The 26,812-nt window shown below is 41.7% G+C and overlaps 1 protein-coding gene across 1 annotated transcript in view; it reads left to right on the forward strand.

Moving 5' to 3' along the window:
- Positions 1-2,282: 2,282 nt before the first annotated feature.
- Positions 2,283-26,812, forward strand: part of LOC127526639 (uncharacterized) — a gene marked incomplete at its 5' end in the record, with an annotated part of 29,395 nt that continues 4,865 nt past the window's right edge. The window contains 3 exons of the mRNA XM_051922569.1: positions 2,283-3,027; positions 11,767-12,030; positions 18,064-18,149. Of these exons, the coding sequence (XP_051778529.1) occupies positions 2,283-3,027; positions 11,767-12,030; positions 18,064-18,149 (1,095 nt within the window). The remainder of the gene's footprint in view (positions 3,028-11,766; positions 12,031-18,063; positions 18,150-26,812) is intronic.

The following is a 26,812-nucleotide window of genomic DNA, read 5'->3' on the forward strand; positions in this document are numbered from 1 at the left end:
GCAGTCAGTCCACACTACCATCCACCACACCAACAATTTCCACCCCTGAGTCAACAGCAGCATCCACCAGTCAGTCAACACTTCCATCTACAACATCAACAGTTTCCACGACTGATTCAACACCAGCCCCCACCACATCACCAATTTACACCACTCCGTCAATTCCATATACAACAGCAGCCCCCACCTCATCACCAATTTACACCACACCGTCAAGTCCATCTACTACATCAACAATTTCCAGCAGTCAGTCCACACTACCATCCACCACATCAACAATTTCCACCCCTGAGTCAACAGCAGCATCCACCAGTCAGTCAACACTTCCATCTACAACATCAACAGTTTCCACGACTGATTCAACACCAGCCCCCACCACATCACCAATTTACACCACTCCGTCAATTCCATCAACAGCAGCCGCCACCTCAATACCAATTTACACCACACTGTCAAGTCCATCTACTACATCAACAATTTCCAGCAGTCAGTCCACACTACCATCCACCACATCAACAATTTCCACCCCTGAGTCAACAGCAGCATCCACCAGTCAGTCAACACTTCCATCTACAACATCAACAGTTTCCACAACTGATTCAACACCAGCCCCCACCACATCACCAATTTACACCACTCCGTTAATTCCATATACAACAGCAGCCCCCACCTCATCAACAATTTACACCACAGTGTCAAGTACATCTACTACATCAACAATTTCCAGCAGTCAGTCCACACTACCATCCACCACATCAACAATTTCCACCCCTGAGTCAACAGCAGCATCCACCAGTCAGTCAACACTTCCATCTACCACATCAACAGTTTCCACGACTGATTCAACACCAGCCCCCACCACATCACCAATTTACACCACTCCGTCAATTCTATCAACACCAGCCCCCACCACATCACCAATTTACAACACACCGCCAAATCCATCTACTACATCAACAATTTCCAACAGTCAGTCCACACTACCATCCACCACATCAACAATTTCCACCCCTGAGTCAACAGCAGCATCCACCAGTCAGTCAACACTTCCATCTACAACATCAACAGTTTCCACGACTGATTCAACACCAGCCCCCACCACATCGCCAATTTACACCACTCCGTCAATTCCATCAACAGCAGCCGCCACCTCAATACCAATTTACACCACACTGTCAAGTCCATCTACTACATCAACAATTTCCAGCAGTCAGTCCACACTACCATCCACCACATCAACAATTTCCACCCCTGAGTCAACAGAAGCATCCACCAGTCAGTCAACACTTCCATCTACAACATCAACAGTTTCCACGACTGATTCAACAGCAGCCCCCACCACATCACCAATTTACACCACTCCGTCAATTCCATCAACAGCAGCTGCCACCTCAATACCAATTTACACCACACTGTCAAGTCCATCTACTACATCAACAATTTCCAGCAGTCAGTCCACACTACCATCCACCACATCAACAATTTCCACCCCTGAGTCAACAGCAGCATCCACCAGTCAGTCAACACTTCCATCTACAACATCAACAGTTTCCACAACTGATTCAACACCAGCCCCCACCACATCACCAATTTACACCACTCCATCAATTCCATCAACAGCAGCCGCCACCTCAATACCAATTTACACCACACTGTCAAGTCCATCTACTACATCAACAATTTCCAGCAGTCAGTCCACACTACCATCCACCACATCAACAATTTCCACCCCTGAGTCAACAGCAGCATCCACCAGTCAGTCAACACTTCCATCTACAACATCAACAGTTTCCACGACGGATTCAACACCAGCCCCTGCCACATCACCAATTTACACCACACCGCCAAATCCATCTACTACATCAACAATTTCCAGCAGTCAGTCCACACTACCATCCACCACATCAACAATTTCCACCCCTGAGTCAACAGCAGCATCCACCAGTCAGTCAACACTTCCATCTACAACATCAACAGTTTCCACGACTGATTCAACACCAGCCCCCACCACATCACCAATTTACACCACTCCGTCAAATCCATCAACAGCAGCCGCCACCTCAATACCAATTTACACCACACTGTCAAGTCCATCTACTACATCAACAATTTCCAGCAGTCAGTCCACACTACCATCCACCACATCAACAATTTCCACCCCTGAGTCAACAGCAGCATCCACCAGTCAGTCAACACTTCCATCTACAACATCAACAGTTTCCACGACTGATTCACAACCAGCCCCCACCACATCACCAATTTACACCACTCCGTCAATTCCATCAACAGCAGCAGCCACCTCATCACCAATTTACACCACACTGTCAAGTCCATCTACTACATCAACAATTTCCAGCAGTCAGTCCACACTACCATCCACCACATCAACAATTTCCACCCCTGAGTCAACAGCAGCATCCACCAGTCAGTCAACACTTCCATCTACAACATCAACAGTTTCCACGACTGATTCAACACCAGCCCCCACCACATCACCAATTTACACCACTCCGTCAATTCCATCAACAGCAGCCGCCACCTCATCACCAATTTACACCACACTGTCAAGTCCATCTACTACATCAACAATTTCCAGCAGTCAGTCCACACTACCATCCACCACATCAACAATTTCCACCCCTGAGTCAACAGAAGCATCCACCAGTCAGTCAACACTTCCATCTACAACATCAACAGTTTCCACGACTGATTCAACAGCAGCCCCCACCACATCACCAATTTACACCAATCCGTCAATTCCATCAACAGCAGCCGCCACCTCAATACCAATTTACACCACACTGTCAAGTCCATCTACTACATCAACAATTTCCAGCAGTCAATCCACACTACCATCCACCACATCAACAATTTCCACCCCTGAGTCAACAGCAGCATCCACCAGTCAGTCAACACTTCCATCTACAACATCAACAGTTTCCACGACGGATTCAACACCAGCCCCTGCCACATCACCAATTTACACCACACCGCCAAATCCATCTACTACATCAACAATTTCCAGCAGTCAGTCCACACTACCATCCACCACATCAACAATTTCCACCCCTGAGTCAACAGCAGCATCCACCAGTCAGTCAACACTTCCATCTACAACATCAACAGTTTCCACGACTGATTCAACACCAGCCCCCACCACATCACCAATTTACACCACTCCGTCAAATCCATCAACAGCAGCCGCCACCTCAATACCAATTTACACCACACTGTCAAGTCCATCTACTACATCAACAATTTCCAGCAGTCAGTCCACACTACCATCCACCACATCAACAATTTCCACCCCTGAGTCAACAGCAGCATCCACCAGTCAGTCAACACTTCCATCTACAACATCAACAGTTTCCACGACTGATTCACAACCAGCCCCCACCACATCACCAATTTACACCACTCCGTCAATTCCATCAACAGCAGCAGCCACCTCATCACCAATTTACACCACACTGTCAAGTCCATCTACTACATCAACAATTTCCAGCAGTCAGTCCACACTACCATCCACCACATCAACAATTTCCACCCCTGAGTCAACAGAAGCATCCACCAGTCAGTCAACACTTCCATCTACAACATCAACAGTTTCCACGACTGATTCAACACCAGCCCCCACCACATCACCAATTTACACCACTCCGTCAATTCCATCAACAGCAGCCGCCACCTCATCACCAATTTACACCACACTGTCAAGTCCATCTACTACATCAACAATTTCCAGCAGTCAGTCCACACTACCATCCACCACATCAACAATTTCCACCCCTGAGTCAACAGAAGCATCCACCAGTCAGTCAACACTTCCATCTACAACATCAACAGTTTCCACGACTGATTCAACAGCAGCCCCCACCACATCACCAATTTACACCAATCCGTCAATTCCATCAACAGCAGCCGCCACCTCAATACCAATTTACACCACACTGTCAAGTCCATCTACTACATCAACAATTTCCAGCAGTCAATCCACACTACCATCCACCACATCAACAATTTCCACCCCTGAGTCAACAGCAGCATCCACCAGTCAGTCAACACTTCCATCTACAACATCAACAGTTTCCACGAATGATTCAACACCAGCCCCCACCACATCACCAATTTACACCACTCTGTCAATTCCATCAACAGCAGCCGCCACCTCAATACCAATTTACACCACACTGTCAAGTCCATTTACTACATCAACAATTTCCAGCAGTCAGTCCACACTACCATCCACCACATCATCAATTTCCACCCCTGAGTCAACAGCAGCATCCACCAGTCAGTCAACACTTCCATCTACAACATCAACATTTTCCACGACTGATTCAACACCAGCCCCCACCACATCACCAATTTACACCACTCCGTCAATTCCATCAAGAGCAGCCGCCACCTCAATACCAATTTACACCACACTGTCAAGTCCATCTACTACATCAACAATTTCCAGCAGTCAGTCTACACTACCATCCACCACATCAACAATTTCCACCCCTGAGTCAACAGCAGCATCCACCAGTCAGTCAACACTTCCATCTACAACATCAACAGTTTCCACAACTGATTCAACACCAGCCCCCACCACATCACCAATTTACACCACTCCGTTAATTCCATATACAACAGCAGCCCCCACCTCATCACCAATTTACACCACAGTGTCAAGTACATCTACTACATCAACAATTTCCAGCAGTCAGTCCACACTACCATCCACCACATCAACAATTTCCACCCCTGAGTCAACAGCAGCATCCACCAGTCAGTCAACACTTCCATCTACCACATCAACAGTTTCCACGACTGATTCAACACCAACCCCCACCACATCACCAATTTACACCACTCCGTCAATTCTATCAACACCAGCCCCCACCATATCACCAATTTACACCACACCGCCAAATCCATCTACTACATCAACAATTTCCAACAGTCAGTCCACACTACCATCCACCACATCAACAATTTCCACCCCTGAGTCAACAGCAGCATCCACCAGTCAGTCAACACTTCCATCTACAACATCAACAGTTTCCACAACTGATTCAACACCAGCCCCCACCACATCACCAATTAACACCACTCCATCAATTCCATCAACAGCAGCCGCCACCTCAATACCAATTTACACCACACTGTCAAGTCCATCTACTACATCAACAATTTCCAGCAGTCAGTCCACACTACCATCCACCACATCAACAATTTCCACCCCTGAGTCAACAGCAGCATCCACCAGTCAGTCAACACTTCCATCTACAACATCAACAGTTTCCACGACTGATTCAACACCAGCCCCCACCACATCACCAATTTACACCACTCCGTCAATTCCATCAACAGCAGCCGCCACCTCAATACCAATTTACACCACACTGTCAAGTCCATCTACTATATCAACAATTTCCAGCAGTCAGTCCACACTACCATCCACCACATCAACAATTTCCACCCCTGAGTCAACAGCAGCATCCACCAGTCAGTCAACACTTCCATCTACAACATCAACAGTTTCCACGACTGATTCAACAAAAGCCCCCACCACATCACCAATTTACACCACTCCGTCAATTCCATCAACAGCAGCCGCCACCTCAATACCAATTTACACCACACTGTCAAGTCCATCTACTATATCAACAATTTCCAGCAGTCAGTCCACACTACCATCCACCACATCAACAATTTCCACCCCTGAGTCAACAGCAGCATCCACCAGTCAGTCAACACTTCCATCTACAACATCAACAGTTTCCACGATTGATTCAACACCAGCCCCCACCACATCACCAATTTACACCACTCCGTCAATTCCATCAACAGCAGCTGCCACCTCAATACCAATTTACACCACACTGTCAAGTCCATCTACTACATCAACAATTTCCAGCAGTCAGTCCACACTACCATCCACCACATCAACAATTTCCACCCCTGAGTCAACAGCAGCATCCACCAGTCAGTCAACACTTCCATCTACAACATCAACAGTTTCCACGACTGATTCAACACCAGCCCCCACCACATCACCAATTTACACCACTCCGTCAATTCCATCAACAGCAGCTGCCACCTCAATACCAATTTACACCACACTGTCAAGTCCATCTACTACATCAACAATTTCCAGCAGTCAGTCCACACTACCATCCACCACATCAACAATTTCCACCCCTGAGTCAACAGCAGCATCCACCAGTCAGTCAACACTTCCATCTACCACATCAACAGTTTCCACGACTGATTCAACACCAGCCCCCGCCACATCACCAATTTACACCACACCGCCAAATCCATCTACTACATTAACAATTTCCAGCAGTCAGTCCACACTACCATCCACCACATCAACAATTTCCACCCCTGAGTCAACAGCAGCATCCACCAGTCAGTCAACACTTCCATCTACAACATCAACAGTTTCCACGACTGATTCAACACCAGCCCCCACCTCATCACCAATTTACACCACTCCGTTAATTCCATATACAACAGCAGCCCCCACCTCATCACCAATTTACACCACAGTGTCAAGTACATCTACTACATCAACAATTTCCAGCAGTCAGTCCACACTACCATCCACCACATCAACAATTTCTACCCCTGAGTCAACAGCAGCATCCACCAGTCAGTCAACACTTCCATCTACCACATCAACAGTTTCCACGACTGATTCAACACCAGCCCCCACCACATCACCAATTTTCACCACTCCGTCAATTCCATCAACAGTAGCCGCCACCTCATCACCAATTTACACCACACCGCCAAATCCATCTACTACATCAACAATTTCCAACAGTCAGTCCACACTACCATCCACCACATCAACAATTTCCACCCCTGAGTCAACAGCAGCATCCACCAGTCAGTCAACACTTCCATCTACAACATCAACAGTTTCCACGACTGATTCAACACCAGCCCCCACCACATCACCAATTTACACCACTCCGTCAATTCCATCAACAGCAGCCGCCACCTCAATACCAATTTACACCACACTGTCAAGTCCATCTACTATATCAACAATTTCCAGCAGTCAGTCCACACTACCATCCACCACATCAACAATTTCCACCCCTGAGTCAACAGCAGCATCCACCAGTCAGTCAACACTTCCATCTACAACATCAACAGTTTCCACGACTGATTCAACAAAAGCCCCCACCACATCACCAATTTACACCACTCCGTCAATTCCATCAACAGCAGCCGCCACCTCAATACCAATTTACACCACATTGTCAAGTCCATCTACTATATCAACAATTTCCAGCAGTCAGTCCACACTACCATCCACCACATCAACAATTTCCACCCCTGAGTCAACAGCAGCATCCACCAGTCAGTCAACACTTCCATCTACAACATCAACAGTTTCCACGATTGATTCAACACCAGCCCCCACCACATCACCAATTTACACCACTCCGTCAATTCCATCAACAGCAGCTGCCACCTCAATACCAATTTACACCACACTGTCAAGTCCATCTACTACATCAACAATTTCCAGCAGTCAGTCCACACTACCATCCACCACATCAACAATTTCCACCCCTGAGTCAACAGCAGCATCCACCAGTCAGTCAACACTTCCATCTACAACATCAACAGTTTCCACGACTGATTCAACACCAGCCCCCACCACATCACCAATTTACACCACTCCGTCAATTCCATCAACAGCAGCTGCCACCTCAATACCAATTTACACCACACTGTCAAGTCCATCTACTACATCAACAATTTCCAGCAGTCAGTCCACACTACCATCCACCACATCAACAATTTCCACCCCTGAGTCAACAGCAGCATCCACCAGTCAGTCAACACTTCCATCTACAACATCAACAGTTTCCACGACTGATTCAACACCAGCCCCCACCACATCACCAATTTACACCACTCCGTTAATTCCATATACAACAGCAGCCCCCACCTCATCACCAATTTACACCACAGTGTCAAGTACATCTACTACATCAACAATTTCCAGCAGTCAGTCCACACTACCATCCACCACATCAACAATTTCTACCCCTGAGTCAACAGCAGCATCCACCAGTCAGTCAACACTTCCATCTACCACATCAACAGTTTCCACGACTGATTCAACACCAGCCCCCACCACATCACCAATTTTCACCACTCCGTCAATTCCATCAACAGTAGCCGCCACCTCATCACCAATTTACACCACACTGTCAAGTCCATCTACTACATCAACAATTTCCAGCAGTCAGTCCACACTACCATCCACCACATCAACAATTTCCACCCCTGAGTCAACAGAAGCATCCATCAGTCAGTCAACACTTCCATCTACAACATCAACAGTTTCCACGACTGATTCAACACCAGCCCCCACCACATCACCAATTTACACCACTCCGTCAATTCCATCAACAGCAGCCGCCACCTCAATACCAATTTACACCACACTGTCAAGTCCATCTACTACATCAACAATTTCCAGCAGTCAGTCCACACTACCATCCACCACATCAACAATTTCCACCCCTGAGTCAACAGCAGCATCCACCAGTCAGTCAACACTTCCATCTACAACATCAACAGTTTCCACGAATGATTCAACACCAGCCCCCACCACATCACCAATTTACACCACTCCGTCAATTCCATCAACAGCAGCCGCCACCTCAATACCAATTTACACCACACTGTCAAGTCCATCTACTACATCAACAATTTCCAGCAGTCAGTCCACACTACCATCCACCACATCAACAATTTCCACCCCTGAGTCAACAGCAGCATTCACCAGTCAGTCAACACTTCCATCTACAACATCAACAGTTTCCACGACTGATTCAACACCAGCCCCCACCACATCACCAATTTACACCACTCCGTCAATTCCATCAACAGCAGCCGCCACCTCAATACCAATTTACACCACACTGTCAAGTCCATCTACTACATCAACAATTTCCAGCAGTCAGTCCACACTACCATCCATCACATCAACAATTTCCACCCCTGAGTCAACAGCAGCATCCACCAGTCAGTCAACACTTCCATCTACAACATCAACAGTTTCCACGACTGATTCAACACCAGCCCCCACCACATCACCAATTTACACCACACCGCCAAATCCATCTACTACATCAACAATTTCCAGCAGTCAGTCCACACTACCATCCACCACATCAACAATTTCCACCCCTGAGTCAACAGCAGCATCCACCAGTCAGTCAACATTTCCATCTACAACAGCAACAGTTTCCACGACTGATTCAACACCAGCCCCCACCACATCACCAATTTACACCACTCTGTCAATTCCATCAACAGCAGCCGCCACCTCAATACCAATTTACACCACACTGTCAAGTCCATCTACTACATCAACAATTTCCAGCAGTCAGTCCACACTACCATCCACCACATCAACAATTTCCACCCCTGAGTCAACAGCAGCATCCACCAGTCAGTCAACACTTCCATCTACAACATCAACAGTTTCCACGACTGATTCAACACCAGCCCCCACCACATCACCAATTTACACCACTCCGTCAATTCCATATACAACAGCAGCCCCCACCTCATCACCAATTTACACCACACCGTCAAGTCCATCTACTACATCAACAATTTCCAGCAGTCAGTCCACACTACCATCCACCACATCAACAATTTCCACCCCTGAGTCAACAGCAGCATCCACCAGTCAGTCAACACTTCCATCTACAACATCAACAGTTTCCACGACTGATTCAACACCAGCCCCCACCACATCACCAATTTACACCACTCCGTCAATTCCATCAACAGCAGCCGCCACCTCAATACCAATTTACACCACACTGTCAAGTCCATCTACTACATCAACAATTTCCAGCAGTCAGTCCACACTACCATCCACCACATCAACAATTTCCACCCCTGAGTCAACAGCAGCATCCACCAGTCAGTCAACACTTCCATCTACCACATCAACAATTTCCACGACTGATTCAACACCAGCCCACACCACATCACCAATTTACACCACTCTGTCAATTCCATCTACAACAGTAGCCCCCACCACATCAGCAATTTCCAGCACTCAGTCAACACTACCATCCACCACATCTGCAATTTCAAGTACTGAGTCAACAACATCTTCAACCACATCAACAATTTTCACCACTGAGTTAACAACACTACCCACTAGTGAGTCAACACTACCATCTACCACATCCATTATTTTCACGACTGATTCAACACCAGCCCCCACCACATCACCAATTTACACCACACCGTCAAATCCATCTCATACATCAACCATTTCCAGCACTCAGTCCACACTACCATCCACCACATCAAGAATTTCCAATAGTGAGTCAACAGCAGCATCCACCAGTCAGTCAACACTTCCATCTACCAAATCAATTATTTTCACAACTGATACAACAGCAGCCCCCAGAACATCAGCAATTTACACCACTCCGTCAATTCCATCTACAACAGTGGCCCCCACCACATCAGCAATTTCCAGCACTCAGTTCACACTACCATCCACCACATCAACAATTTCCACCCCTGAGTCAACAGCAGCATCCACCAGTCAGTCAACACTTCCCTCTACCACATCAACAGTTTCCACGACTGATTCAACACCAGCCCCCACCATATCACCAATTTACACTACTCCGTCAATTCCATATACAACAGCAGCCCCCACCTCATCACCAATTTACACCACACTGTCAAATCCATCTACTTCATCAACAATTTCCAGCAGTCAATCCACACTACCATCCACCACATCAACAATTTCCACTACTGAGTCAACAGCAGCATCCACCAGTCAGTCAACACTTCCATCTACCACATCAATAATTTTCTCGACTGATTCAACACCAGCCCCCACTACATCACCAATTTACACCACTCCGTCAATTCCATATACAACAGCAGCCCCCACCTCATCACCAATTTACACCACACTTTCAAATCCATCTTCTACATCAACAATTTCTAGCACTCAGTCAACACTACCGTCCACCACATCGAACATTTTCACCACTGAATCAAAACCACCAGCCTCCACAACAATTTTCACCACTGATTCAACAACACCATACGGTACCAGTAATACCAGTAATACAGTAATACCACCATCTGGTATATCAAGAATTTCCATCACTCAGTCAATAACACCATTTAGTACACCAACACTGTCCACCACAGAGTCAACACCACCATCGACCACATCATCAATTTACACCACTCAGTCAATGCCACCATCCACCACACAGACACTGTCCACTCGTCAGTCAGCAGTACCATCCAGCACAAATATTTCTAGCACTCAGTCAATACTATCTACTATATCAACAATTTTCACCACTCAATCCACAACACCATCCATCACACCAACACTGTCCACCATTCAGTCAACACTACCTTCTACTACATCTATACTTTTCACCACTGAGTCAACACCACCATCCACCACTCAGTCAATAGCACCATCTACTCTATCAGCAATTTTCACTACTCATTCAGCACCACCATTTACCGCATCACGAATTTCTACCACTCTGTCAATTCCAACCTCTACTATATCAACATTTTCCACCACTCGATCAACAACACCATACAGCAGAGCAACATCATTGTCCACCACTCATTCAACACAACCATCTGCCATATCAAAATTTACCACTACTCAGTCAGTACCAGAAACTTCCACCTCATTACCACCGGTGTCTTTTACATCCACAGTTTCCACCATTCAGTATGTATCAGTTTCACCCAAATCAAATGTTACTACCAGTCAGTTAGGAAGTGCAGCTACCACCCTAAGAACAGTACAATCTACCACATCAACACATCTACCACTTTTTACCAACCAGTCATCAGTTAAAGCCTATTTATCAACATTTAATAGCTACAACAGATCAACAGCTGGATCCAGTACAGCAAGCTCTTCTGTAAAGGCATCTTCATTTTCTCCTTTGTCTGAAAGTACCAATTCTTCAGTAACAGGTAAGGATTATTTTAAATATGACTTGTGTCATACAGTACATCTAATCTAGCTTCCTGCCTTTTTCTGGTCCATTTTAGAGAACTTAAATTGCTTGGGCATATGAGTTCATCCCCAGCTTCTGTTGTGATCTCTTGAGCTTAATCCTGGACTGCAATGAACTCCTTGCCCCTTTGGTGATTTTGGATGCTGTTCTGTAGAGGCACTATCTGCACCAGTGCTTTTCAAAGTTTTTCCAACGCATCCCCCAGGGTCTTCAAAATTTATGCTCCACATCTGAGTATTATAGGACATTTTAATATGTAGTTATGTTTTAGAAATCAAATAGAGAAAAAAATGTTGTCTACTTTTATACAATCTTTTTTTAATGACCAATTTTCTACTGTCTGCACCTCACATACAACTAGTGAGTTTTACAAATTTCTTTGGTACCGTTCCATACCATTTTGTAAGCCTACTTAATCCTGAGCTAGGTTGGGCCAGTGTTGGAGCCTACTCCAGGAAGCAAAGGGCTCAAGGCATTGAACAACCCCTGGAGATGGCATCAGTCCACCACAGGGTGAACACACACACATAATTATAATTAGCATATAGTGAAGACACAAGAGTGGAACATAATTTGTGGGGACACTACTTTTCTGAGATCTGTAGTACAAAATAACCATAACCATTTGCTCCTTTCTAGTGTACTATCCCAATGGCCATCTTAAAGTTTCAGTTTCATGTTAAATAAGCAAACTGAAATTTCATCACATTGTGAGGACAATGTCATGTTAATGTATATTGTGAGGACAGTCACCACCACTCTGATATTTTACTACATCCTATGGACCCCTTTGATAGTATAAACCTGAAAATGTTCACACACCTTTAGTAGTATAAACCATCACAAAATAAGGCAAAACTCTATTCACCCTGTTTTGTAACACGCCTAACCCTGGTTATTGTAACAAGCAACTGGAATCAATCCTGGCAACATTGAGTTGAAAAGCATCAACCGTAAATAGGGCATCAGCAGGGGTTAGAAAGTTCCATTACTTCTGGCAAAATATACCCTGAGTAAAGTAATATTCATTGCCCAAAAAGTACTTAAGAGGGAAAACAAACTCAATTAAAAGTGCTCAAAAAGCAGGCATTTTTGTGTTACTTTTTGTAAACCATTACTTATAAATTAACAGTTAGCCAATATATTCTATATAATAATAAAAAGAAAGGAATCACATTTTTAATAATTATAATAATAATTCTTCACATATATATAGCGCTTTTCTCACTACTAGTTTTCTCAATTACTACAAGTGTGCATATAATTTTAGCTAGATATAAGTGTCAGTGCCATCTCTGTTACCTCAAGGTTTTTTTTTCACAGAATATGTGTATGTAATGGTCCAACAATAAAAACCCAGTGTATTTTTTACTTTTATTTAGTTTGCAAAAAACAAAATGGCAAAATGAAACTAGACACTTTCAAGACACTGTCACAGTAAAACGAAGGCAGATATTACTACTTGGGTATTTAATCAAAATAGTTCAATGTTCAAAGTTCTATTAAACATACTTGTATTATATTATCTTGCACTTCCTACCTCACTCACATGTTTCTGTTTTGTTTGCTTAAAAATAAAGTCAAAGACCATGAAACCAGACATTTTTACGACAAAGTCACAGCAAAGCGAAACTACATTTTTACTATGCTACTCAAGCATGACATAAGCTGAACATTTTTATGTCTTATCTTGCTCTTCCTACATCTGTAAAAGTAGCTGAAATTTTGTATTCAGCATTATAAAATACATTGTGACAACTTAAGATATGAGATTACATAAAATCTTCAGTTACTTTTTTACGTTACTCTCCCCTTTCTATTAATTTTCCGTTTCAATACAGCTCTCTCCAATTGGATGCATACACTACACATGGAAATTGAAAACACACAGCTTCCTGGGGGCTAAGCCATGAACCAATAGTATCACATGAACTTATACCACGTGACTAGGAAGCCAGTTGTTTACATCCCCATTTGGATGACAGCAATTATACCACAGGACCAATTCTATTCTGCTATACCATTTTTAGCCAGAGGAGTGTACACATAGTGAGTCATTTTCTCACACACACACACATACACACACAAACAATTTTTTCCATTAAAGCCTGATCCTGGGAAATATGTAGATACTAATGCAGGGTAGCTCTACAGCATCTCCTTATCACTCTATAATAGTTATTTTCATGAGGACTTGCTTTTTAGTCTCCATGTTTGCTCACATCTACACCTTATTGGTGTGTATTCTGTCAAAAGACCTATGTTTAGGCAGTTGTCACCTGCCTTTTTTAAGCAACTGTTCTCAAGTCATAGGAACGGGCAAATATCCCATTACATAAAAATGGCAGTCGAGCAGATCCAAGAAACTATAAGTCAGTAAGATTAATGTGCATCACAGGTAGATAAGTGAACCCTGCTGAATTTGTTTTGCCACGAGTTGGGCGAAATCATGGAAATGTGTGCGGACTTTGCCAAACTCCATGAAATGCATAGAAGTCAATGAGGAAGAAGGAACTGAACTAGCGTTTAGTGGGTTATAATAGTGTTTTAAGTGTCCCTGAATGCTAGGGAAGCATCAACAATGTACCACCATGCCTCAAACAACAAAAGATGCAGACAGAACTAATACCACAAACCTCATATGAAATACAAAAAATGGCCACAAAACTAGCAATATTGTAAGTAAATAAAGGTGCTTGCTAGGGAGAGGCTTGGAAGTGGCAAAGGGTGGGTTTCCTGTGTTGGGCATTTTCTTGTGGAAAAAAAGCACTTTTATGAATGATGGTGTGCCTATGTGTGACTTTCCATGAAGAATATGCAGCATGTCACATTTTTTAAAAATGCTTTTTTCATGAATGTGCAGTTCAACTGCAGTTTTTGTAACTAATGATTTAATTTTTTATGTAATCTTTGTGTTTCAAATCTTATTATTTTATGTTTGTTTTGCTAATACACTAAGTATAGAATACTTGACTGTTGTGGTCATCTCAAGGAAAGATAGGTTGAAAGGTAAATGTTGAGGTGTAAACCCAGTCATCTCTGCTTATTTCTCAAGTTCAATGAAAAATAGTGCATGTTTGTTGCAATAATAACCAAAGGATTCCCCAACTGACGTTCTAAACAACAGAAATACTGCCTCTAATTGCGTCTTGGATCACTTTGAACAAGGTATTAAGGAGTTCTGTCTCTAAATGTTTCATTTGGAACATTAGAACACTCTAGACGAGAACAGGCCATTCAGCCCAACAAAGCTCACCAATCATATCCATTTCTTCCAAAAAAACATCAAGTCGAGTTTTGAAAGTCCCTAAAGTCTTACTATCTACCACACTACTTGGTAGCTTATTCCAAGTGTCTATCATTCTTTGTGTAAAGAAAAACTTCCTAATGTTTGTGCGAAATTTACCCTTAACAAGTTTCCAACTGTGTCCCAGTGTTCTTGATGAACTCATTTTAAAATAACAGCATTGATCCACTGTACTAATTCCCTTCATATTTTTAAACACTTCAATCATGTTACCTCTTAATCTTCTTTTGCTTAAACTGTAAAGGCTTAGCTCTTTTAATCTTTCTTTATAATTCATCCCCTTTTGGCCTGGAATCAGCCTAGTTACTTTTCTCTGGACCTTTTCTAGTGCTGCTATGTCCTTTTTGTAGCCTGGAAACCCAAACTGCACACAGTACTCAAGATGAGGCCTCACCAGTGCATTATAACAGATGAGCATAACCTCCTTGGACTTGTACTCCACACATCGTGCTATATAACCTACCATTCTGTTAGCCTTCTTAATGGCTTCTGAACACTGTCGGGAAGTCGATAGCTTAGAGTCCACTATGACTCCTAAATCCTTCTTATAAGGTGTACTCTCGATTTTTCCGACCTCCCATTGTATATTCATACCTAACATTTTTACTTCCTGTGTGTAATACTTTACATTTACTGACATTAAATTTCATCTGACACAAATCTGCCCAAGCCTGCATGCTATCCAAATCCTTCTGTAATTATAAAACAGATTCCAAATTATCTGCTAATCAACCTATCTTGGTATCATCTGCAAACTTAACCAGCTTGTTACTTATATTCCTATCTAAATCATTTACATATATTAAAAATAACAGTGGCCCTAGCACTGACCCCTGTGGAACACCACTCTTAACATCGGCCAATTCTGAAGAGGTTCCTCGCACCATCACCCTCTGCTTCCTGTGTCTGAGCCAATTCTGCATCCATCTTAAAACATCACCCTGAACTCCCACTTCTTTTAGTTTGAGGCCCAACCTCTCATGTGACATCTTATCAAATGCTTTCTGAAAGTCAAGATAAATAATCCTCTTTAATAAAATCCCTATGTGCGTCCAGGTGTCCGTGTGTGTGTGTCTTCTGGTGAAGTGCACATGCACGGGGCACGGTGCGATGCGCGATATTACTGTCAGAGAAAGTTACAGGCATTTTACGGAAATACAAACCAGTATTACTGCGAGAGGAAATTAAAGGTACACAATACAGTGACGCATATTACAGCCACATACAAGCCAGTATTACTGTCAGAGGAGATTAAAGGCATATTACCGACGCGCACGCCTGTATTACCGCCAGAGAAAATTAAAGGTATATTACGGACGTACAAGCCAGTGGACGTACAAGACAGTATTACTGTCACAGAAAATTAAAGACACACAATGCATGGCGGCAGCCCACGAAGAATGGTCAGTTCAGCAAGTAAACATCAACAAAAGAAAGGCTGAAAGACAAAGAAAAATATGACCAACAAAAAGAATGAGGTCAAGGTCCCTTGCCATTTAATATAGACTGTTCCTACTAATGTTTATGCACTACTGTTCTAGCGCCCGTTATTGTAACGGGCTTAATGACTAGTATCATATGTCCTACTTTGATCGTATCCTTTTGTTGCCTCCTCATAGAATTCCAGCATGTTAGTAAAACATGACTTCCCTCTTCTGAACCCAAGCTGACTGTTCCTACTAACTCCTGTCCTTGCCAGGTGTTGCGCAATCGTATCCTTAATAATTCCTTCCATTAATTTTCCTGTGATGCATGTTAAGTTTACTGGCCTATAGTTGCTTGGATCTACCCTGTCACCCTTTTTATATAATGGGATGATATTTGCCATTTTTCAGTCCTTCGGAATCTCTCCAGTGCGCAGTGACTTCCTAAATATATGTATCAAGGGTTTATATATGTACTCACTAGCCTCCTTAAGAACTCAAGGGTATATATAATCTGGTCCTGGTGATTTGTTTGATTTCATTTTATTTAATTTAATTTAAATATTTTATTAAATATTTGATTCTGTATCATTGACCAGTTTAACATGACAGTACCTTTATACATTTTTTGGTTGGTTTTGTGGTTATTACCAAATGACTTTGGGTTACTAGGGGTGCATACAGGAAGTTGAATCAATATAACATCAGTATGTGTGATGGTATTTAAACAGGCTTGTTACAGTACTTCATTATTGTGTTATTATATTGTGTTATTGAACTCTAGACTCTAAACTTTTCATGACTTTTGGCTCAAATTTTTTAGGTTGCACTTTGGCTTTGGTGCATGTCTCTTTTGATCTCCTGGTTCCTGACCATTGCCTGTCATCTGACTTTGTTTCTCTTTTTCTTCCAATTCTGGTCCTGTACAACATTTGTTACCAATCGAGCAGGAATGAACTGAATATCTGAAGACTGATGTTCTTTACAGAGTCTTGGAAAGTCTGAAGTCATTACAGTGTAGTGAAACAGGCTTACAATAGAGGAGTCAATACTGACAATTATGTACAGAAGGGAAGGGCAATGCTCCTGTCCTCATTTTCTCCACTTAAAAATGCAGAGTGAAGACACAAACAGAAATCAGAACTGTGAAGACTTCAGTTTATTTATGTTTATGTACATTGAAAGATCAAATCCCATTCCTTAAATCTTAGATTTTTTTTTTCTCAGACTTTAATTTGGTTGTATTTTTGTTTTGTAGCCCAACCTGCCATTGTAATTCTTCGAGTCTCAGCTTTGATTTCAGAAGCTATGAGTAATGAAGTTGAGAAGATCATCTTACAGAAGGTGAGTATATACCGTATGGCTTAAAAATAAACAAGATGTCAATTTGGTTTGGTGGCACCAAAGTGTATCTAGTGGTGCAGAGAGAGAGCCTAGTCCTCTTCTATTTCAAGTTCTCTTTGGGTTAAGGATAAGCAGTTGCTCCAGGTAGAGGTGAAGTATCTCAGAGTCTTGTTTGCAAATTAGATTGACCAATTAATTGGTGCAGTGGCAGTGGTTTTGAGGTTGTGGACTGTGATAGTGATTTAAATTCTCAAACAAAGCTTCCAATATATAAGTCATTCTACATATCTATGATATCTTAACTCTTGGTAGGGACCAAAACATTGGGATCTATACTAATAAAAGGCAAAGCCCTCACTGACTGACTCACTAACTGACTGACTCACTCATCACTAATTCTCCAACTTCCCGTGTAGGTAGAAGGCTGAAACTTGGCAGGCTCATTCCTTACAGCTTACTTACAAAAGTTAGGCAGGTTTCGTTTCGAACTTCTATGCGTAATGGTCATAACTGGAACCTGTTTTTTGTCCATATACTCTAATGGAGGAGGTGGAGTCACGTATCGTGTCATCACGTATTACGCCTCCTACGTAATCACGTGAACTGAAAACAAGGAAGAGATTTACAGCACGAGTCAAACGCGGGAACGAAGGTAAATGACGTTAATTGTTGAGTGTCTTTTAATACTGTGTAATTGTTGAGTGTCTTTTAATACTGTGTAAGCATACATATTAACAGTTGTGCAATTAAATGTGTGCATTTACGGAGTGATTTCTCAGGCTTAAAGCTCGAAGTGATCACTCGAGTGAAGGCAGCTTCACAAAAAAACAGATCCTTAACAAATTGTTATTGGTATATTTTCCCTCAATTTTAAAAGGTTTTCTTTTCTTCTTAATAAAAATTTAAAAGCAGTACTTCGCCGGTGCGAACCGCGGGGATTTGAGCGACTGACGCATACCGACATATTCATGAGTGCAGGTACTTCGGAAAGAAAGCACCGTGTAAACCTAAAGTTTAAATTAAGTTCATAGACCTACAAAAGGTTGCCATTGATTTCAGGCAAGATTGCTTTTCTCCTGTACAACTATACGTTGCATTCTCAAGAGTGTGCTTGCACGGCTTGGTCATATTACAACCGGAGTGCTGAACTGACAACGTGGTATACAAACAGAACTATAAACAATCGTAATAAACGAACAAAAAAAACAGCGGACAACCCGTGGCTTAAATAAAAAGGCTGCTTCCGTTGGCGAAGCAACGAAAAAGGAAAACCTTATATGGCGTTCGTTTATAAAACAGCGGAGAGGCTGTGTGAAGTCAGCTTCACAAAAAACCAGATCCTTAACAAATTGTTATTGGGATATTTTCCCTCAATTTTAAAAAGGTTTTCTTTTCTTCTTAATAAAAATTTAAAAGCAGTACTTCGCCGGTGCGAAGCGCGTGAATTTGAGCGACTGACGCATACAGACATATTCATGAGTGCAAGTAAGCACCGTGTAAACCTAAAGTTTAAATTAAGTTCATAGACCTACAAAAGGTTGCCATTGATTTGAGGCAAGATTGCTTTTCTCCTGTACAACTATACATTGCATTCTTAACAGTAAGCTTGCACAGCTTGGTCATATTACAACCGGAGTGCTGAACTGACAACGTGGTATACAAACAGAACTATAACAATCGTAATAAACGAACAAAAAAAAAAGCGAAGAACCCTTGGATTTAATAAAAAGGCTCCTTCCTTGGCGAAGCAAGGAAAAAGGAAGACCTTATATGGTGTTCCTTTATAAAACAGCGGAAAAGCTGTGTTAAGGCTGCTTCACAAAAAAACAGATCCTTAACAAATTGTTATTGGGATATTTTCCCTCAATTTAAAAAGCTTTTCTTCTTAATAAAAATTTAAAAGCAGTACTTCGCGGGGATATATATATATATATATATATATATATATATATATATATATATATATATATATATATATATATATATATATATATATATATATCTGCGGTGGGTTGGCACCCTGCCCGGGATTGGTTCCTGCCTTGTGCCCTGTGTTGGCTGGGATTGGCTCCAGCAGACCCCCGTGGCCCTGTATTCGGATTCAGCGGGTTGGAAAATGGATGGATGGATATATATATATATATATATATATAATTAGATGTATATAGAGATATAGATATATATAGATATACATATATAGATATAGATATAGATATATATATATATATATATATATATATATATATATATATATATATATATATGTATGTATGTCTATATATATATATGTAAGCTTATAAGTACTGCCTTACTTCTCTTTAAGAAAGGAAGATGTAATGATACTTGATTTAAACGATTCCATGTCTTGGTGGGTTTGCGTAGCTTATTGTCAATATCTTTACACCTATTTTTAAGACTTATTGACTGAAACGGGCTTTCACGAAAAAAGTTAGGGCTTTGCTACAGGATACACCCTCCACAAGTTAAGGAAGTAAAAATAAAAGTATATATTTCTGTTTTATTTAAACCTTTTAAGTTCGTATGCATAGCCCCATTTGGCTGTTTTAGTTTTTTTTTTCTTTCTTCAGTAATATTTAATCTCCTTAAAGAAAAAGAACATATGCATTTTACTTTTTTTGTATCTCTTTAGTAATATTTTAGTGTAAAAGGATAACCAGTATTTAAACCTTTTATGTTACTTTATAAATTTATTTTACACAATGTTGGAAAATTAATAAGAAAGCTACATATTTTGGCAGCTGCTGCTTTAATTTTCAATGAAATGAAAAAAGCTCTCCAAGAGAAAACGTCAATGAAGAAGAAACAGTTTGCACTATCTAAAATGGAGAAACCCTCATTTATAAAGGTTTGCTGCAGATGACTTAACTGAAAATAAATGAATAGTTCCTATGTGTATAATACATATTTATCTATTTTACTTATGCCTTTATTCCAGCAACTTGCAACATCTGAGGTACAATTTGTTACATTACGTTTGTTTTTTGCAGCACAGGCAGGTGAAGTGACTTCCTCAGGGTCACACAGTGGTGTCAGTACCAGGATTTGAACTGACAAGCTCTGGGTTTGCTGAAATATTACTGAAGAAAGAAAAAAAAATGAAAACGAGCAAATAGGGCTATGCATACAGATGTCTATCCATCCATTATCTAACCCGCTATATCCTAAATACAGGAGCCAATCCCTGCCAACACAGGGCACAAGGCAGGAAACAAACCCCGGGCAAGATGCCAGCCCACCGCAGGGTGCACACACCCACACACACCCACACACCAGGGACAATTTAGAATCGCCAATGCACCTAACCTGCATGTCATTGGACTGTGAGAGGAAACCGGAGTACCCGGATGAAACCCAGACAGACACGGGGAGAACATTCAAACTGCACGCAGGGAAGCGAACCCGGGTCTCCTACCTGGCACCTTTCACTGCGCCACCATGCCGCCCGCATACAAACTTAAAAGGTTTAAATAAAACAGAAATATATACCTTTATTTTTACTTCCTTAACTTGTGGAGGGTGTATCCTGTAGCAAAGCCCTAACTTTTTTCATGAAAGCCCCTTTCAGTCAATAAGCCTTAAAAACAGGTGTAAAGCTAAACTTGCACCACCGCTATTCAATTACACTTGCCTAACGCCTCTCCTAAGGGGAGATACTGTGGGATCTGGGCATCCGTCAAAGCACCAATCACAGGCCCGATTAGAAAACGGGAAGCTGTGATTTGTCGTCTCCCTCCCATGTAACAATCACAGCCCGTGTTACAACGCACTATGTATGTATGTATATATGTATATATGAAGAGGATGGATGGATGTATATGTGTGTGTTTATGTATATGTGTATATGTATGTGTATATATATGTTGATATGTGTATATATATATGTATATATATGTTGATATGTGTATATATATATATATATATATATATATGTATATGTAGATATGTGTATATATGTATATTTATATATATGTTTACATAACCTCTTTAACACACTACTTCTCCGCTGCGAAGCGCGGGTATTTTGATATATATATATATATATATATATATATATATGTGAATATATTTATGTATGTATATATGTATGTCTATATTTATATATATATGTGCAATACAGTAGTACCGTTGTACCTCCAGATCAAGAAGAGTTTCTTGAGGTGGCTGTGACATGTATGTAGAACGACACCTTGCTGTCACCCTTGCGGGGCTGTACCAAGCACAATTCACTGGGAGAAAAACAGCAGTAGACCCAAGACCTAACAAAAGGATTAAACTTTGCTTGGGAGGGTCCCCAGAAAGTAATGGAAGATATTACAGAATTTAGGATGTCCAGTTATCCCAGCTCAGTGTGTTACTACAATGACATTATTAGCTATAGGTGAGGTGAAAATGATGATGATATTAGATCAACCTAAGTTAAAGAAAGCATGGGTTGGAAAATGGTTTCACTCCAAATACATTGGAACACATGGAGTTGGACCACTGATTCTTAAAGCTGATATGTCCTGAGTATAATAATGTTAGAAAGAATAATGATACTATTATACATTATATATTTTATAACATCAGGCAGCCTATGGGCTTATTCACATGAACCGGGTAATAATGTATCTACTATATTATTTTGTCAATGTAATGGCTGTCCAATTATGATGCTGTCCATCCATTTGTTCTTCTCTGACACTCCCCTTTCAGTGTGAATACTAGGGTGAAGCAGCCCAATTTGGGAAAGGCAGACCTGGTGGCATGAGGAGAACATGCTAGGTCCAGTGGAAGACAAGGTGGGGCAGCATGGCCTCATTACTGGCTGACAAGCAACATTCCAGAATTTTAGTGTATCCTGTTGTACCATGACATACCCAGGATATTATGGAGGCAGAGGATGTGGAACACTTCTATGATGAAGTTTTGCTTGTGATAGGGTGTCAAGGACTCACATTCATACTGGAGAGTTGATATGCACACTACATGACAGAGTATGATCTTGGTTCCCATGCAGAGATTCTGGTTAGAAAAGATGCACTTGTAGAGGCAGCCAAATGCAAAGGAGGCTTGTCAGGAGTAGTTCAAAATCTACTCAGAGGCATCACATTAGGTTTCTGAGAAGAAGGGTTGCATGTTCCTCAGTGTTATGTTGCCAGTCTTGATGTCCATTGGAGAGCCTGTGTGCTGAAAGGTAATCTGAAGTGTCAGAGACTTGGAGGTCCTGACTTCCTAGCCAATCCAGGAAAAGACAGAGTGTAAGGACTCAGCAGTCCTGTGAAGGCTTTTTCGAGTGAAGACAACTACGCCAGCAACATTGTCCACATACTGGAGATCATAGATAACTGTCGAGGAGGTTCTCAAGTGGGCTGAAATAATATTACTATCCGGTTGGTAGTAAATCTGCACTCCATCAGTCCAACGCATATCTTGAAAGAAGAGTGACAGTGAAGAGATAATGTTAAAGAGCACCATTGCCAAGTTAACACCAACAGTGATTTCAAAGGGAACAGATATTTCCCCACCAACAAGGACCTTCAGGCTTGTTTAGTCATGGAAGAGATGCAGCATGTTGAGGAATTTTAGGGGACATCCAAACTTATGGAGCACTTCCCAAAGCATCTCATGGTTGACAGTGTCAAATGCTTGCTGAAGGTCAATGAAGGTGAAGCTGATATGTCACTGGTGTGGCTCCAATTATAACAATAAATTCCTTTGATGACATTGTATTGTTCTCATCAGTGAAGCATTGGATCTTAGTGGCCTTGTTAATCCACAAGTTGTTCTGGAATTCACAGAGCCTGTGCTGAGAAACTTAACTCATTTTTTCCACTTCTGCCAGGAGAGAAATTCATAAGGGATACACAAGGTGAGCTTCAAATGGTGTGTTCTTGGCCTCCAGGGAGAAAGAATCATGTGGCCTCGTTGAACCAACCTGGATTTTTCCTTTTGGAGAATCCAAGAGCTTTCTTGGAGGAGTACTGGGGGCTGTCAGCAGCAATGTCCACATTTCATAAGCATCAGGATTGCTAGTCATGATGTCACAATTTGTTGTTGGAATCAGAATCTGTTGAAGGTGAGTATGAAGATGAGTTGTCAATGCATCTCTGGTTTGGATAGTCAAAAGCGATGCAACACTGAGGAATGAATTTGGAGGTTGTATTCTAGTAAGTGGTCTGAGTAAAGTGCGAAGGATATACCCGATAAGTCCGTGGTTTGCTCCTTGCAATGCTTGTTTGATTAGGTCATCTGGGAGACCATGCCAACAGACAATGATATAGTCCAGAAGCTGCCAGTTCTTTGATCCAAGGGTGCATCCATGTTGTCTTGAGTTTGCTGGGGAACTGAAACATTTGTTGGTAATGGACAGTCGGTGCTCTGTGCAAAAGGGCAAGATACAGAGCCTGTTAGCATTCATATTTCTGGTTCCATGTTTCCTGATCATATCATTCAGTGCTCATTCTACCTTGTGCTTTGAAGTCTTGAAGTAAAGCAATCTTGTCTGAGGCAGGAACATTTAAGACTTCTTTCTCAATGACAACAAAGAAGTTGTCCATTTTTTCCTATGCAGAGTCCAGCGTGGGAGCATTTATGCTGATGATTATCATATGAAAGCCCATTGTATCATGCAGGATAATTAAGCATGAGCAGATGTCAACAGGAAACTTTAGACTTTACAGGAGAAGTTCATTCTTGACAGAAAGGCTAATTTTGTGTAGCCAACCTTTCGAGAAGAATGTATACCCAACTGTGGTTTCAGTCATGGATTCTTCAGTGTAGATGTCCACTCAGTCACAATGGAGCTCTGAGGCTACAGGGGCTATTCTTCAAGGTGGTTGGTTGGTTGTGGTCAAATACTTGAGTATGTGGACATTCCAAGAAGCAAGAATGACAAATTTTATAGTTTTACAACCTCATGTAGAGCAGTGACTCACCAGGAGCAGTTTCCTGGCTGAGTACAGGTGGGGCAAACTGTTTAGGACTCATTTTATTTCCTCTCCCTATCAGGGGTAGGCAGTGCTATCCTTGAAAAAGGCTGTCTAGTCATACTGGTAGTAAACAACTGAGGTTCTTGTTCCGATTGTGACTCTGATCAGCCATCACACCAATGTCTCCATATGTGTAGGTTCCATACTAGAAACAGACACCATCACCCCAATGGTAGTCCTTTCCATTGGTTGCCCATCACTGTAGGACTTTGATATAGGAAAAAAATGAAGTAGACAGATGGAATTAAGATGATGATATCGGTGGTAGTGAGGGTGTGTAGTTCTTAATCACACTGCTTCACTTCCTGTCAGGACTCCATGTAGCAAGCCATGTGCAGAACAACGAGGGATAGCTGGAAGTTGCACAATTCTGGATGGACCCTTGGTGGGACAAGGGGGTTGGTTGAGTCAGTCTTGGTCAGAACCTTACCTCTGACCTTGCTGTCATGGGCAGCTCCATCAGAAGTACATGAGTCCTGACAGCATCGCTCAGTGGATCATTGATTATGCAAACCCCTCCACCACATTAAGGCACTGACTCAGTGGGACTAGTAGGTTTCCACAGCATCCTCAGAAATGCCATTAGAAGTGTACTGTTGGTCTTCTTTTAGGCATGGAGGCAGTGACATCCACAGAAATCTGAGCAGTGAGGTCAGTTGGCTGTTGAGAACTTCAGGTTTTGCTGAGGCAGAACTTAATCTCCATGAAATTTCCATTTCTTTGTAGCCTCAACTTTTACAATACACTATGAAACAGGTACACTTTGAAAAGTTGATACTGCTATGTGTCTACCGTATGTGTATCCCCTCTTATAAACATGAGTGAGTGAAAAATCTCTCATATGAAATGTTCTTTGTCTGGATCATCAATATCTCAAAAGGGTTTGTTTGTCCTCTATGTGTGTTATTGTCACTCATGTAAATTGGTAAATTTGGTAAATTTTTATTAGATTGGATTAGAATTTTTTATTGTCATATGCACTTAAGAGCATAGTGAAAGTCTTGTCCCAAAGTTCTGGTGATATACTGTATAAATAAATACAGTAAATAAATAAGAGTAGCACAAAATAAATAAATGAAAAATAAATACACCAATATGAAAAGCAACATTCAGTACAATTAAACATAAACCAGCAGATGAGTACAGTACATGGTGCAGGGAAGGTAGGATCAGGTTACTGGAAGTTTAGTGACCTTATGGCTATCCCTAAAGCGGGTGCAGTAATTGGTGAGTCTCCAGTAGTGCTTCCAAGGAAGGCAGATGTGAAAACACGGGGTAAGCTGGATGACTGCCAGAGTTAAATAATCACATTTCTAAAATCAATAACAAATATGCAAGACTTTGTACCACTGAGGTCTACGAGAAGGAGGACTGGATTTACAGATAAAACTCAGTTTATTGACAAATATTGAGAAATAGAGCAACTATTACTTAAATCAGGTCTTTCTTATTATAAATGTGAAGAAAGAGCAAATGAGATGCTAGGCCTTCAAATACATATGAATGACATTCAGAATGATATTACAGAAAGCAACAATAAGGCTGGTTATGAATGTTATAGGAAACAAAGATGAACAGTATATTTATAGATTTTTAATTTTTTTTTTGTTCTTAAATAAAATTGAAATAACGCACATCATGTATAAATGAGTTACATAAACCTCTAACTCT

The sequence above is a fragment of the Erpetoichthys calabaricus genome, chromosome 2, assembly GCF_900747795.2.
Source record: "Erpetoichthys calabaricus chromosome 2, fErpCal1.3, whole genome shotgun sequence".
NCBI classification, from domain to species: domain Eukaryota; kingdom Metazoa; phylum Chordata; class Cladistia; order Polypteriformes; family Polypteridae; genus Erpetoichthys; species Erpetoichthys calabaricus.